A 17,024-nucleotide genomic window follows, 5' to 3' on the forward strand; every position below is an offset into this window, starting at 1 on the left:
TTGCAAACAATGAATAAACATTGTTATAAACTTTTCACCGTCATCCAGAAGATAAGCAGAGAGAAGAGATGGTTTGGTTGTATTGGATTGGGCAGGAGAGAAAGACAAGAAAGCAGGAAAATTGAAAACATTGAAGAGAAAGATTGACAGGCATTCCAGGCTAAGAGAAGAGTTGCTGAGAAAATATCCATCTTGATATGATCGGAAAGTAGGTGTGGTACAAATTAGAAAGGTAATGAGTGATAGTCAGATGGTTGTTAATTACAACTTTACAAATGAGATGGCCAGGACTCCAAATCCCCATATCCTGGACTAGACAGATGCAAAACATTTACAAGAGACATGAGAGATTAACGCAAACCGGTTGCACTGTTTGTTAGTATTTTGTCCCAAATTCCTATGTAGTATTTTATCCTGGTGACCTGAGTAAGAAAAACTTAAAGATATACATCCTTTATTGCCTCTTTAGCTTATATCCTTGCCTGAATTCAGGCTGAGTGCTATTTGGTGCTTGTTTTCTCCAAAGCCCTGCCATGTTCTCTGTATGTGGGAAAAATACTTTGAAAAGAAAGCAACACTAAGATAAGAGTTATCCATAATATAGTAAAATCCTGTGTGTCTGTGAGCATTCCTTCTTCCTTCTTGTTGATTCATTTTACTTTTTCAGTGAACAGGGTGGGTTCATCAGAAAACCTTGAACTTCTTCTAGATAAGTGGTTCTTAAGGTGTGGAGGTGGGGGTGGGAGGGAAGCAAAAAGATATGAAACTCTCACAGGGAATGTTCCCAAGGAGAAGAGGGTGTTTGTGCATGAATGTATCTGTGTGTGCGCAGATAGAGGAGGGAGCACTGTAAAAACTTTCAGGAGATTCTGATAAACACCTGTGTTTCTTCTGATTGAAAATCACTGTCCTGCAGGTGAGCAAGTAAGAAGACAGCAGTGATACTGGAGTTTAATATTTGGAGAGGTGGGATGTCTCCGGTAGGTGATAAAGTCCAGAAAGTGGGCTACCAGCATGGGATGGAGGTGAAAATTATTGGCATAGAGGCCAGGAAAAGTGAGGCTGGAATTCTGGGTACATCCACCATAGGATGACTGAGCTTTGGCCTTCTCCTCTGTCACCCGCAGCACTTTCTGGAGCATCATGTACATAACGTGTGTTCAATAAATACTCTTAATAGACTGCGTACATTTCAGAAAAATGTATTATTTTTAATATCAAGTATGTGAGCATGCAACATCGCTAAATACAAGTCATACAAGCTCACAAATGACTTCAGAGACTGCCACTCATAATTAAAGAACAATTTAGGGCCTATTAAGACATCATAACCATAGATCCTTTCCTGTTTTCACTTGATGATTGGACATTTCCACCCTATTACTAGTGACTTCAGTCAGAAACCACTGCCTGCAGTTACATTTCTTTACCTCTTATTGCTTCTCTGAAGAGAACAATATCCTTTCTGTTCTAAACCAGTGCATTTCCACTGTGTCTGAGTAAGACACAGGTGTTGAGCATTTAGTGCACAGCTCTGGGGGTGCTACCTAAAAATTGAAGGCTTCCTGCCTCTTATCTGCTGAAAAACATTTCTATGAATTTATGATATCAATATGTCAGCACAGGATGCTTAAAACTAACAAAAGGTAAATTTGAAAAGTTTACACTTGTTGCACATCAGTTGAAAACCTGAAATTTTCGCATTTCTAGTTAAACAAAATGAATAGCATGGGACATAAAAAAACTAAACCATGCTAAGTTAGCAGACTTCATTTCAGAAAAATGTCTTTTGGGAAGTATAACGCAAAAAATGTTTTAATTAAATTTATTATTTTTAAAAAATACAATTGCTACTCACATCTATGTTATTGCTCATCTAGGTAACCTTGAGAAAAACAAATGCCCTTTTCAGGACTATTTCCCCCTCTAAAATATGGAGACTGATCTAGTCCATCCCTAAAAGTTCCCTTGCAGATAAACATGCTCTGTAACTGGCTTCAGAATTATAGCATGTGTAGCAGAAAACTCCCAGAAGTCAGATAAAAACAGGTTCAATTTTTATTTCATCATTTATTAGCTTTTTAAGCTTGTAAAACTTATACCTTATTCAGTCTTAATTTCCTGATTTGTGAAATGGAATAACAGTACCTCTTTAACTGAATTGTTTGAGGGTTAAATGGGAGAATATGTGCTGTGAAGTGAATAGCATAAAGTCAGTTGGTTAACAGGCATTCAATGTGTATTATCAAATCAATGTCTTAGTTTTCTACTCTTTCCTTCTCTCCTTAAAAAATCAATTCCATGTTTGACTTTCAAGTAAAAGATATTATGATAAAATTTGGAAGATACTATGAACTTTTGCTGAGCAACATTTTAGGATGTGAATCTTTTGGTAATTTTCTGGCTTGGGAATATTTCTGGGTTTGAATATAGCAGACAAAGTAGCAGTAAGAGGTCAAAAATAATTCAAAAGCTCCATATGACTTCACAATTTAGCAACTATAGATATTCAAAGACGAGCATGATACCACATGCATTAATAATAATATATCACACAGGAATATAAATCCTCCACATATACTCAGCACTAGTTCTAAACTTTACAAAATCACATGAAATCAATTTGGAATTCCACAAATTTTAAGAATGAAGAGAACTTTACCTACATTCACCAAAAAGCTATGAGTATAATAAATAAGGATACTGTAAAAGTGATTCTATGGGTTGAATGTGTTAAACGGACTACCAGAAATTGTCTACTATAGCCTCAGGAGCTTCTTTTCCCACATGTGAGTATAATAATAGGTGGATTTGTTTGAATATTAACTGGATATTTTGGATCTTACTGGGTTAAGCAGAAGGAAGTACTCTAAAATTTAATCTTTCCTATTTTCTCAAAGACTTACACTGTTAATTTTTTTCTTTTCTTCTTTTTTTTTTTTTACTATATGCATGAGGACCAAGTGATATCCATGCCCCTATCCCACTCATTCAGAAAGTACTGTAAGGAGAGATGAGGGCAAACTTACCTTTCATCCTTCATGTAACTACAAAGGAGGGCTGAGTTCCTGGTGTATCCAGGTAGATGACCCGTTGAAATGCTGCTTAAACTACTTCATATGGAATGGTATCTAAGACCTTGAGGACAGTTAAGTGGGGTCTTTATTGTAAAGGGTCTTCCTTTTGCCTGCTATGTGTCCAGTAATTCATGAGCCACTGGCATATCACTGGCGCCTTATTTATTACCACTGAGAAATGATTTCATAATACTGACCAGAGGGATTACACAGCTCATAGAAACTTTCCATATAAGAACCACGATGTCAAAACACAGCAGAGGCCATCAACCATATTAATAAGGATTTTGTCAGCTTCTAATGATGATGATTATTGTATCAGAATGCAATTCACACTAATTATTAGTAAAAGTTTACAAACATTAAAAAGTGCATAATAACATTTGGATCTGATAGGGCTGAAAAAAGACATGAAAAATACAACACATGGGCTTTACTTTTGTGATTGGTGTCCACATGATTGCAAGGTTATTTTCTCCATCTTTTTTAGCTCCGTGGAGATAAGCTGTCCTCCAAATGTTAGTAGTATCATACAACACTGTGAGAAAATTGATTCCAGAGAAGAAAATATTTCCAGTATTTAGTATTATTTTCTATTTTCTTTCCCAAGTCCCCAGTTCTCAAAAATTCTCACAATTGGAAATAAAAACATTAGTCGGAAAAAGTTCTCCGTTTGGGAATAAGACAAAATTTGCAGACTGAACTCTGGTCTGTGCAGACACCAAACAGACTGAATTCAGGTAATATTCACATTAATGGATATTTTCAAATGTCTGTATGATAAGCAAAGGAGTCCTGATGAATCTGTTAGACTTAATTCATCAGCAGTGAATTAAGGGGACAGATTGTTTTAAAAAAAAGTGTGTCCTATCTTGTGTACACCACCACACTATGGAGCAGAATTTTTAGGCAGCCCTTTAAAAAAATGAGTGGTATAAAAATTCACAGTAATGTGCATCATTTTTCTTTTTCATAAGCATTCGAAGAAGAGGGGGCAGTGCTGAGCATCTATATTGTACAATACAAAACAGTGTAAATAACAAAGCAGGAACGCACAGATACATAATGCTAAAAACAGTACTTTCTGGATGGTTCTTTTACTGGGTGAATACTCAGGCCAGAGATATTTAAACTCTGGGGTTCAACCAACCCTTTGCTATTAGACACAATTAAATCCTCTGACATTGTGAGGGGCCAGATGCTACAGGAAGAATCATCATCTAGATCACTGCTACTCTCTACAAGCGTTTCATCATATGGTCAAGTGAAAGGATCCGTACAAAAATGACATCCAAACACAAGCCACATGATTTCAACCATTGCTAATGCCAGAGGTAGAGAAAAGTCTGTCTGCAGCCACAGCCTCTGCCCTCACTTTTAAAATAACGAGCAGGTTCCTGCAAAGCAGTACAGCCATTTTCTTCTTCCCCTTTTCACTCTTGGAAACAAACGCATTCCAGCCAGGCCTGGAGATTGGAGACATCGTCAGGTGTTGATGAAGGTCAAAGTGGAGTGTTAACTTTCAGATTTTGCTGCTTCTCCCTGGGCTTCCCCACTTTGTTCTGTTGAATTTCGCTGTGCATCTTCTTCCCCTTCTGTTAGAGACATAAACAAGGATAGAGGCAAAATAAAAACGATTGCTTATATTTACTGACTCTCAACATATCTTATTGGAAATTTTAGAAATCCTCTATTCTGAAATCCTCATACAGACAAGTACATTTTCTTGGTAATCAACGCCCCATCAAGAAAATAGCTTACGACTTCCCTTAGGACTTAGCCACTGGTGGCTCAGTGGCTAAGACTCCATGCTCCCAATGCAGGGGACTCGGGTTCAATCCTTGGTCCAATCCCTGGGCATGTAGCAACTAAAGATCCCACATGCCTCAAATAAGACCTGGCATAACCAAAATATACAAATAAATAAATAAATATTAAAAAGAAAGAAAACAGCTTAAATGTTTCAGTGCCAGTGCTAAGCCGCTTCAGTCGTGTCCGACTGCGACCCCATGGACTGGGGCCCACCATGCTCCTCTGTCCATGGGATTCTCCAGGCAAGAATACTGGAGTGTGTTGCCATGCCCTCCTCCAGGGGATCTTCCTGACCCAGGGATTGAATCCATGTCTCTTACGTCTCCTGCATTAGCAGGCAAGTTCTTTACCACTAGCGCCACCTCAGAACCCCTAAATGTTTCAAGGGCAGACTAGTTCTGGTTCTGGGAGAACATGGCTCAAAAAGGCAAAAAATAACTAAGTTTTTAAAGTGGTTAGTGATGTTCTATGCTTTTGATAAATAGCTGGGAAATCTCATGGCCAGGTCATGGCATGGCACTTGTAATTTCACCGGTTACAGAAAACAAATGTGTCTTTAGGCAGAAATCAGAAGTAGGGAACAAGCTATAACCTTTTGATGTTTGACTGATTTATTTTAAGAAATATTTTAAGATCGTGTTTTACATTATTTTGAACACATGATGATAACCTAGCTGACCTCTCAGAGGTTTAATTAATTAATTTAAATTAAAAACAACAGTGGAAGGACATTATGTCAGGTGGTTACCCCCTAGTTGGATATGATGGCCTCTGGAGATATTCCCATCTGAATGCAGAGTTTCAAAGAATAGCAAGGAGAGATAAGAAAACCTTCCTCAGCGATCAAAGGAAAACAATAGAATGGGAAAGACTAGAGATCTCTTCAAGAAAATTGGAGATAAGAAGGGAACATTTCATGCAAAAATGGACACAATAAAGGACAGAAATGGCATGGACCTAACAGAAGCAGAAGATATTAAGAAGAGGTGGCAAGAATACACAGAAGAACTGTACAAAAAAGTTCTTCACGACCCAGATAATCACGATGCTGTGATCGCTCACCCAGAGCCAGACATCCTGGAATGTGAAGTCAAGGGGCCTTAGAAAGCATCACTACGAACAACGCTAGTAGAGGTGATGGAATTCCAGTTGAGCTATTTCAAATACTGAAAGATGATGCCGTGAAAGTGCTGCACTCAATATGCCAGGTAATCTGGAAAATGCAGCAGTGGCCACAGGACTGGAAAAGGTCAGTTTTCACTCCAATCCCAAAGAAGGCAATACCAAAGAATGCTCGAACTACCACACAATTGCACTCATCTCACACACTAGTAAAGTAATGCTCAAAATTCTCCAAGCCAGGCTTCAGCAATACGTGTACCGTGAACTTCCAGATGTTCAAGCTGGTTTTAGAAAAGGCAGAGGAACCAGAGATCAAATTGCCAACATCCGCTGGATCATCAAAAAAGCAAGAGAGTACCAGAAAAACATCTACTTCTGCTTTATTGACTATGCCAAAGCCTTTGATTGTGTGGATCACAATAAACTATGGAAAATTCTTAAAGAGATGGGAATACCAGACCATCTGACCTGTCTCTTGAGAAACCTGTATGCAGGTCAGGAAGCAACAGTTAGAACTGCACATGGAACAACAGACTGGTTACAAATGGGAAAAGGAGTACGTCAAGGCTGTATATTGTCACCTTGCTTATTTAACTTATATGCAGAGTACATCATGAGAAACGCTGGGCTGGAAGAAGCACAGGCTGGAGTCAAGATTGCCAGGAGAAATATCAATAACCTCAGATATGCAGATGACACCACCCTTATGGCAGAAAGCGAAGAAGAGCTAAAGAGCCTCTTGATGAAAGTGAAAGAGGAGAGTGAAAAAGTTGGCTTAAAGCTCAACATTCAGAAAACTAAGATCATGGCATCTGGTCCCATCACTTCATGGGAAATAGATGGGGAAACAGTGGAAACAGTAGCAGACTTTATTTTTTTGGACTCCAAAATCACTGCAGATGGTGATTGCAGCCATGAAATTAAAAGACACTTACTCCTTGGAAGGAAGGTTATGACCAACCTAGATAGCATATTGAAAAGCAGAGACATTACTTTGCCAACAAGTTCCGTCTAGTCAAGGCTATGGTTTTTCCAGTAGTCATGTATGGATGTGAGAGTTGGACGGTGAAGAAAGCTGAGCACTGCAGAATTGATGCTTTTGAACTGTGGTGTAGGAGAAGACTCTTGAGAGTCCCTTGGACTGCAAGGAGATCCAACCAGTCCATCCTAAAGGAAATCAGTCCTAGGTGTTCATTGGAAGGACTGATGTTGAAGCTGAAACTCCAATCCTTTGGCCACCTCATGCGAAGAGTTGACTCATTGGAAAAGACCCTAATGCTAGGAAGGACTGGGGGCAGGAGGAGAAGGGGACAACAGAGGATGAGATGGTTGGATGGCATCACCGACTCGATGGACATGCGTTGGGGAGACTCTGGGAGTTGGTGATGGACAGGGAGGCCTGGCGCGCTACGATTCATGGGGTTGCAAATAGTTGGACACGACTGATCGACTGAACTGAACTGAACTGAACTGGCCTGCTCTGATGGAACTTATAGAACTGTTCAATTTCAGCTTCTTTAGCGTTACTGGTTGGGGCATAGTCTTGGATTACCGTGATATTGAATGGTTTGCCTTGGAAACGAACAGAGATCATTCTGTCGTTTTTGAGATTGCATCCAACTACTGCATTTCAGACTCTTTTGTTGACCATGATGGCTACTCCATTTCTTCGAAGGGATTCCTGCCCACAGTAGTAGATATAATGGTCATCTGAGTTAAATTCACTCATTCCAGTCCATCTTAGTTCCCTGCTTCCTAGAATGTCGACATTCACTCTTGCCATCTCCTGTTTGACCATTTCCAATTCATAGACCTAACATTCCAGGTTCCTATGCAATATTGCTCTTTACAGCATCGGACTTTGCTTCTATCACCAGTCACATCCACAGCTGGGGATAGTTTTTGCTTTGGCTCTATCCCATCATTCTTTCTGGAGTTATTTCTCCACTGATCTCCAGTAGCATACTGGGCACCTACCGACCTAGGGAGTTCATCTTTCAGTGTCCTATCTTTTTGCCTTTTCATACTGTTCATGGGGTTCTCAAGACAAGAATACCGAAGTGATTTGCCATGCCCTTCTCCAGTGGACCACATTCTGTCATGACTGAGCGACTGAACTGATGGAACTTATGTACAAATCCAATAAAACCACCTTCATAATTGCACCCTTAGCAACAATCTAAACACTAAAATGAAAAAATGCTTTCTCTCCATATTGGGTTACTTTACCTGGGTGCAAGCTGCAGGCAATTCTTGATTCAAAGATTTAAATATTTACATGTGTTTACTAAGCAACCAATATGGCTTAGTAGACAAAATATTTGGAGATCTTGCAAATTTTTCCTAAGAATTTGTTACCATCACTCAAATTTCATAGAGGTAAGTAGGCTGTCCATTATTTAGCTGGAAACGTTGAGGGCAATTTCTTCTTTACGCTTAGCAAGTACATATAAGACACCTCACCATATACCATACTTTGTGATGTGCTTAGTCGCTCAGTCGTGTCTGACTCTTTGTAACCTCATGAACTGTAGCCCGCCAGGCTCCTCTATCCATGGCATTCTCCAGACAAGAATACTGGAGTGGGTAGCCATTCCCTTCTCCAGGGGATCTTCCCGACTCAGGGATGGAACCCAGTCTTCTGAATTGAGGCGGCTTCTCTCTACCATCTGAGGCACCACGGAAGCCCACAGCATACTTTAGGGAAATTTAAAGCAGTTTTTCCACATAAAAATCATATTCTGTTCTAAAGGGGTTTCAAAAATATAATGACACATTATATAGAATGTTCATGTGCTATTTTCATTATTAGAGCAACGAGCAAGCCCCCAAGGTATGCAGATAGCTGAATCTGAGATGTGTAGATCAGCATATGAAATAAGAACTTGATAAACAGGAGAAGCTCTTGGCAGCCAAAAGAATGAAGTCATATTAGGGCAGATGCAAGACAGTAAAATATTAAAGATGAAAGTGACTGCATAAATACAAGATGAGGATCTTGACTCCATGGGGCTTGGGACTTTCTGGGTATCCAGGGACACTACTCAAGGCTCAGCATAATGCTGCAGACACAGAGCTGTGACTAAATAGATGCTTGTTAACAAATCAAGATAAACATGAGACAATAATATTGTTGAACACAAACTTAAAAAGAAGCCGAAATATTCAGAAACTACAAAGGAAGTCCTATACTATTCTCAGCTAGTAACCTTTAATTTGTCACTGTACAGTTGTCATTTTTTTAATATTTTAGACTTTTGGTCATAGTTATATTTTTAATTCTTTGTACTTAGAATAATAAAGTTAGTGCTATTTATGCTTTGCCTTAGTCTGGACTTTGTGACTTTTAAGAGAAACAAAATTCTTTCAGAGCCCACTGAATTGCAATTAACATGTAGAAATATTTTAATATCTGGAAGCATAAGGATTTCTGAGTTAAATTATTAATATTCAATTACAGTATATTAACATCAAGTATAAATGTATTTATGTGTTAATATAAAATTTCAATTTATTTAAATTTTAACATAGTCTATATAGATTATATTGAGACTATAATCTCTGGTATAAGAAAGGTCTTGTGGCTAATGGGTCTTAATTTCAGTGAAAACAACAAAAACAAAAATAGACTACACTATGAATAAAAATATCCTCATGTTAAGGGTGGCTAAATTAATGTAGATTATTTAAAATAGAATATTTATATTGAATACAAATTTAATGAAAAAGATTAGCAAATTCTCAAAGATTGCTGGAAAAAATATATCTACTTCTTTATGCCACCAAATTGGAATGATTCCCTACAGGCTTTCTCAGAGTTAGCAGTTAATTTTGAAAATTAACTCCCAGTAGTAATGATAGAGAAACAATGAAAACTAAAATATACTTCAGTCTGTACGCTCCACAGAAGTGATTGTTATGGTTTTATTTTCAACCTGAATTTAAAAAGACCAATGTATAACTTGCTGACCTGTGATCACTGAATAAAGTTCTGTCCCTAAGCATTTTAAGATAATGTTGCTGAGCTATTTCATTCATATATGTATACTCTGACTCAGTTTTCCAATACTGTAACCAGAAGGCTTTGCATAAAAATTCTAATAGCATAGAAGTTACAACAACAATATCAAGTTGTTATCACGAGTCAGAAATTGATCAGTGTTTTTCATATGTATAACACTGTGGTTCCTTAATCATGAACTGCTTTTTACTTTTAAAGATTTTTTGTACAAGGTTTTTTTTTTTCCCCAGAGAAATAGATTCAGCTTTGATACTTGCAAAAGCTATGGATGGAAGAACTATCAGGGGATTCAGAATTATTTTGACGTGTCAAACTTGTTTTACTTTTTCATTGGTAAAGTTAGATTTGGTGGGTAGGACTTTGGGGCCCAGTAATAAGAAAGCTTTTCAAACTCAGTCTATGATTCAAGGAAAACTAAAAGAACTTCACACCTAAGACTTACTTATGTAACCGACTATTTTACTTCTATTCTCAACAAAAATGGTCCTGGAGACCCTTTTATTTTGAAACGGTTCTTGAAATTGAGGTTGGTCAGACTCAACTGTGAATCTTGTTAAACATCTAATGTTGTTAAATGTTAGAGGTGGCCAGTATTGTCCTAGCTCCAGCTTTGTTAAATATTCTTCATAAGATATTTCAGAGCTTTTATAGAAATGAGGATTTTTTAAAAAACTCGTGTGTTTCATTGATTGCATTAGTAAAATCAGATTAAGGTATCTGCATCTGAGTAGGAAACTCTGTAAAGCAGAGTGGGAGTGTTAAGAGATTAGTACCTGCCTTTCTTACCTTACCTTATATATAAAACTGTTTATGACTCTATTAGGTTACTTCCAAAGGTGTTTTTTTCATGTCTTAATCCTACTTAGTGAAATGCTGCAAATCACTCCATTTTCACAGAGAGATGTCAAACAACTCACCTGTCTTGTTGATATCAAGACCTGCTAATTTCAAGGCTAATTCATTGCTATTGCCACTTGCAGAGGAAACCAGGATATCATGTATTGCATTTCTTCTACCCGTTCTTCCTGAAGCAATAAAATCTGCATATGTAGTTTCCACATCAGTCATTGCTAACAAATATCCACATAGCAGGGGCTACAAAAAAGAGAAAAATTGATAGGTAAATATAATGATGGCCAATGGTAAACACTTACTAAAAACACTTGTTAATTTACTGGCCTATAATATGAATGTGAAATAACTGTCTTGCTTACATGTCCACAAAGCAAGTAATACTTTGATTACTGATAGGGAACATTTTCTGTGAAGAGCCTGATAGTAAGTATTCTAGGTGTGGAGAGTATATTGTCTTTATCCAACTACTCAACTCTGTAGTTGTAGTGCAAAAGCAGTCAGAGAGAATACATTAAATAAAAGTAATAAACAAACTGTATTCATAAAACTAGGCATACAGCCAGATTTGGCCTGCATGCCATAGTTGGTGTTCCCTGGAGTAGGAAATGGCAACCCACTCCAGTATTCTTGCCTGGAAAATCCCATGGAAAGAAGAGCCTGGTGTGCTACAGTCCATGGGGTCACAAACAGTTGGACACGATTGAGCAACTGAGCACACAGTTTGTGGATACCTGGTTTAGATCATAAAATTCTCCTTCTCTAATATCATTTTAGTCAGTCTTCAACCCCAGAGAGAAGAACTTGAGGTCAGTAGCATACCAAGGTAGTGGGGGTGGAGCGGAAGGGTTCCATCCTAGAGGTAAGTAGTGGCAAGGGTGTTGTTTGCAGAGAATCTAAGAATAATGAGACTGGCCAAAATCCAGTTTGCTTTTTATTATCACCACGCACCAGCGATTCTAAACTATGCCAGTGATGAAATACTTCTCCCACCCAATGCAGGAGGATAGCTCCCTGTTGCCTCCTTGGTAAGTCATTCCTTGAGAAGAATAATAATCTTTCTTGATTGAATCTTTTAAACAAAATCTTCAAATTTAAAAAGGAGTCAATGAAAGTGACTTTTCCCAAACAGACATGGTAACACACATACTTAAAATATTTAATGAAAAAATATTTTCAAGGTAGAATATGAGATACATGTAATTACAAAAGATCATGAAATGTAAGTCTTTAAGTTCATTTTCTCTGTAAAAAACCCATATCTTTTCCTGAAGGTCAATGGCAGATGAATATTAAGATATGAATAAAGAATTTGTTGGATTAATTTTGTTTAAACAGAAATTTAAAATAACACAATTTCTCTCCTACTCCTAGAGATTCAAATTACATCTGGCCATAGTTTAAAATTAAAAACACATAACCAATAATCAAGAGAAAGGAAACTTTTCAAAATATATGAAATGTAGAAGAAGCTAAAATTGTGGAACCCATCATAGACATGCACACTGTCACTCAAATAAATTGATGCCATTTACAGTGCAATTCAGGATGGCAGTCAAGCACCTTCCTTAAGACTTAGTTCTTCTTCCAGTGTGTAACTAGAGAGCTATTAATTTAATCTGGGGAAATCTTTTATACTCTCCTGTAAGAGCAAACTGAAAGAGGAAAAAGGGAAGAGCATAATACAAGCTTTGAAATAGGTAATATATGGATACTGTACGCTTTACTCTGACTATATTATGGATAACATTGGTTTCCAATCGCTTGACTATATTTATTATTCTTTTTTATGGCAATGTGATTTAATGGAGATTTAATAAAATCTCCAAATGCTTCTCAGAAGATCCTAGGTTTAGTCCTGGCTTTGCCATTGGGTCATGGAGTGACAGTCAAAAAATGACTTGACCTTCTGGCCTTCCATTTTCTAATAAGTAAAGCAGGATAGTTGGATGACATAATCATTAATGACACTTTAAGTGAGAGTTTACAAAAAATGATCATTCAAAACTATCATTTCTAGAATCTTGAATTTTGAATTCCCTTCTGTGAGCATTACCACGTTTTTGTTTTTTTTTTTCTTTCCCTCTTACTTTCAATGAATCTATTCTTCACACTGGTCATATCTTTAATTTCTTTAACCCTTTTTCCTCTTAGTTTCCTCTTAGCCCAGTGTGGATCAATTGCCCACCACTTCATGTAGCGTCTTATTAGCATCAAGAAATGCCTTTGCTTTACTGTCACCTTGACTTTCCTAAACATCACCCGGAAAACAGCACAGTGCACTTTCTTTGATCTCATTACTGAGTGGCTGAATGTTACCAGAAAAAGCCACAAAATTGTGCCAATTGGCCCAACTAAACATTTTTTACTCAATTATTCGTATACCTTATGAGTTGTACAGAAATTCTTTTGTTTCACTGTAGTTGACTCTTCACTATGCTGCTCTCTGCGGGAAGCATTTCAAACCCTTTCTACGCCACACAACCAGATACTACCTGCCTTAAGAGACGACTGAATCTTTCTTCTTGGAAAAGATTAGGATATCTGTTACAAGTTCTCTTAAATTTTTTCCTATCTCAAATATATTTCTCTGCAAATCACTATTTTTTTTTCCTAGATAAACTAGCTGCTTTCTTTTTTAAGGCATGCTACTGATTCTATGAAATTAAAAGATGTTTGCTCCTTGGAAGGAAAGCTATGACAAACCTAGACAGCATATTAAAAAGAAGAGACATCACTTTGCTGACAAAGATGTGTATAGTCAAAGCTATGGTTTTTCAGGTAGTCATGTACAGATGTGCGAGTTGGAACATAAACAAGGCTGAGCACTAAAGAATGGATGCTTTTGAATGGTGATGCTGAAGACTCTCAAGAGTCCCCTGAACTTCAAGGAGACAAAACAAGTCAATCCTAAGGGAAATCAAACCTGAATAATCATTGGAAGGACTGATGCTGAAGCTAAAGCTCCAATACTTTGGCCACCTGATGTGAAAAACTGACTCATTGGAAAAGACCCTGATGCTGGAAAAGATTGAAGGCAGGAGGAGAAGAGGGCGACAGAGCATGACATGGTTGGATGGCATCACTGACTCAAGGGTCATGAATTTGAGCAAACTCCAGGAGACAGTGGAGAACAGAGGAACCTGGAGTGCTACAGTCCATGGAGTCACAGAGTCAGACACGACTTAGCAACTGAACAACAACAACGACAAATTGATTCTATTTCTTATTACCTCCGATAGGACCTTGCTGAATCCATTTTTTTTTTCCCCCTCAGTAATTTGTGTCTTGTTTCTCCTCTGGATTTCTTCTTTAAGTTTATAAGCATGTTCAAGTGTTACCTTACTTAAAAAACTGAACCAACCATTCAACCCAATACCCTTTCCTCAACCTTCATACATCTTTGCACTACCTTCTCTTTCCTTCATTAAAGTTTTCAGAAGGGTTCAGCTCCTTTTATTTTCCCATTTTTCTTGAACCAACCTTTAGAATTTTTCTATTTTATTGGCCTTTGTATAGGATTTTTTTTTTTACAGAGACTACTTTCTTACAGATCACTAAATGATCTGTATTAACATTAAATAACTGCTTAAAGGTTCTTGTGAGGGTCCATCCTGTTTGAGCTCTCTGTGACATGATACTGCTAGTTACATCCTCCTTGAAACTCTCCCCTAGCACAAATTAAAAGGTATAGGGGCAAAATAGGAATCAGATGTATCTGTATTTGAATCTAGAGTTTCCATTTACTTGTTATGTCATGTCTAATCCCTCTGTACTCAGTTCTTTATTTATAGATATCTATATACTTAGTTCCCAAGAGGATCATGAAAATTTACTTGGATCATGTATCTCAAGAGCCTAACACACTGTTTGGCACATGGTGGGAAAGTGCTGATTAAAAAAGAAAAAAACAACAGCTGTGACTTAGCTTTCATGATACATTGTGGTCCTGGTTCCATCCCATTTGACCTTTGTATTCTTTACAGATTTCCCTTTCTAGGGTCATTTTTAGAAATAAGGACACATTTTGTGGAGATTTAGAATCAGTCATCGACCTTGTTTACTTACTGACTTGAATAACTCATCTAATTTCAATGCTTCTAATTTCTCACTATGGCTAATACAAAAGTAGACATCTCCTATATAGAATGTTCTCCCAAGTTCCTCACACACAAGAGGAAATGGCTGCTGAATAGGGACTTCCACTTGGTTTTGCAAACATTTCAAATTCAATAAGGGAGAGGGCAATGGCACTCCACTCCAGTCCTCTTGCCTGGAAAATCCCATGGGGTCGCTAAGAGTCAGACACGACTGAGCGACTTCACTTTCACTTTTCACTTTCATGCATTGGATAAGGACATGGCAACCCACTCCAGTGTTCTTGCCTGGAGAATCCCAGGGACCGGGGAGTCTGGTGGGCTGCCGTCTATGGGGTTGCACAGAGTCGGACACGACTGAAGCGACTTAGCAGCAGCAGCAATTCAATAAAAAAAAGTTAGACAATAATAAAACACACAAATAGAGAAAATCTCCTTCATTAATACACCATGTTGACCATGTGCTCTGCTGTGCTTAGCTGCTCAGTCATGTCCGACTTTTTGCTACCCCAATTTTGTAGTTATTTCTTTACTTAGTATCTATGTCTAATCATTTGCCAAGTCATGTTGGTTTTTATTTGATGTCACTCATATGTATTCTCTGTAAAACATAAGAAAAACTCTCACCAGGATTAGTGCTGAGTTTTCCCATAATCTGGGAAGAACCCCCTTCTGGTGCATTAACTTTAACCACTCACTCTCACACTTTGTATGTTACAGAATAATAATACATATATCTTCCCAGATCTTCTCTGATGGTGCATTTGTTCAAGTCTGTTAGTCTGCCTTTTTTTTTTTTTTTGGCGGGGGAGGGGGCAGCATGCATGGTCTTAATCATCCTGACCTGGGACCATTGGACCACCAGGGAAGTCCCCAAACTTGCCTGTTGAAATAGATTTAGCCATCAAAATTCAGCCAAATCCCATCTTTTCTTTGTCTTCTTTCCCCTATCTCATCAGTTAGCATTCCCAAGGGCCCTGATTTGTGCCTGTAAGAGCATTAACATTCTAACTAGCATTATGGTTGAGTCATCTTCTAGACAGACGACAAGTTCTGACAAGACAGGAACTGCATTTTGTTAATATTTTAACTGCAAAGTATTCCTAGTAGAGCCATTAGCACATAATCAGTGCTGAATAAAAATATGTTGAAAAGAACTGAACAATGAGGAAGATACATATTGATAACCTTTCATCAGTAGCCACAGAGCATATCCCTACTCCTGATGGAACCTAGGTCTTCTGCATTGCAGGTAGATTCTTTACTGTCTGAGCCACCAGGGAAGCCCTATACTAAATTACCAAATTCTAAGACTCTGGAAAATTTTATAGATGAAGAATTTGAGGACCAGAGAGTTCAAGTAATCTGCCAATTTTCACATAATTAATATTTTGGAATGAAGGTCTGCAAATTCCCAGTCCACTCTTTCTGTTCTACCAGGTTGCTTGTCTATGGGTAAGCTATGAATTTGGATAGTTTTTGACCTTGAAGTAATTCAGTACCATTAAATATAACAATATTTTCATTACTTACTTCACCACCATTAACAAACACAGTACTTAGTTTCTATGTTACTTTAAAGATTTATAAATGGATATCTTTACAGATATCTTTCTATGGTCATGTTTTGAAATAAGGACACATGCTGTAGAAATTAAATCAGTCATTGATCTTCTTATATCCAGCAAGTATATCTGATAAAAAAGAGTTACAGGAATAAGTTAATCTCACATCCATTGTTACTGTCTGTCATTCTTAGTCTCTTTATGACTTTTTAAAACATAGGCTTTAAAAATAGCACAACTGCTATTACTTAACATCTAATAACAATGCTAAGAAGCAGGCAAAAAAATCTTTTTTTAATTGATGAAAGTAAGTTTCAGGGATGTTAAGTGACTGCTAAATGGAGCACAGAACTATGACTTAAACCTAGGTCTGTGAGTTCTGCATAAAGAGTATTGTATTCTGTAATAAAGTTCCTTGTTTTTGTCATTATCATTTTTTCAAATATAGACTGTCATAATAATACTCATGTATGTGGAA

The 17,024-nt window shown here is 37.5% G+C and overlaps 1 protein-coding gene across 4 annotated transcripts in view; it reads right to left on the reverse strand.

Annotated features, from left to right (window-relative positions):
* Positions 1–3,224: 3,224 nt before the first annotated feature.
* The window catches only part of PKIA (cAMP-dependent protein kinase inhibitor alpha), a 98,337-nt gene continuing 84,537 nt past the window's right edge, over positions 3,225–17,024 (reverse strand). For 3 of the 4 annotated variants that reach the window (XM_081503777.1, XM_081503778.1, XM_081503776.1), the window contains 2 exons: positions 10,950–11,127; positions 3,225–4,672 (listed from right to left, as the gene is read on the reverse strand). In XM_081503777.1, coding sequence (XP_081359903.1) covers positions 4,593–4,672; positions 10,950–11,100 — 231 coding nt within the window. In that variant the 5' untranslated portion in view covers positions 11,101–11,127 and the 3' untranslated portion in view covers positions 3,225–4,592. Of the gene's footprint in view, positions 4,673–10,949; positions 11,128–17,024 lie in introns of those variants that run through there. The other variant, XR_014057521.1, reaches the window with a different exon arrangement.

This window comes from Giraffa tippelskirchi, chromosome 6, assembly GCF_054371585.1.
Source record: "Giraffa tippelskirchi isolate mGirTip1 chromosome 6, T2T-mGirTip1v1.2.pri, whole genome shotgun sequence".
Classification (NCBI taxonomy): Eukaryota; Metazoa; Chordata; class Mammalia; order Artiodactyla; family Giraffidae; genus Giraffa; species Giraffa tippelskirchi.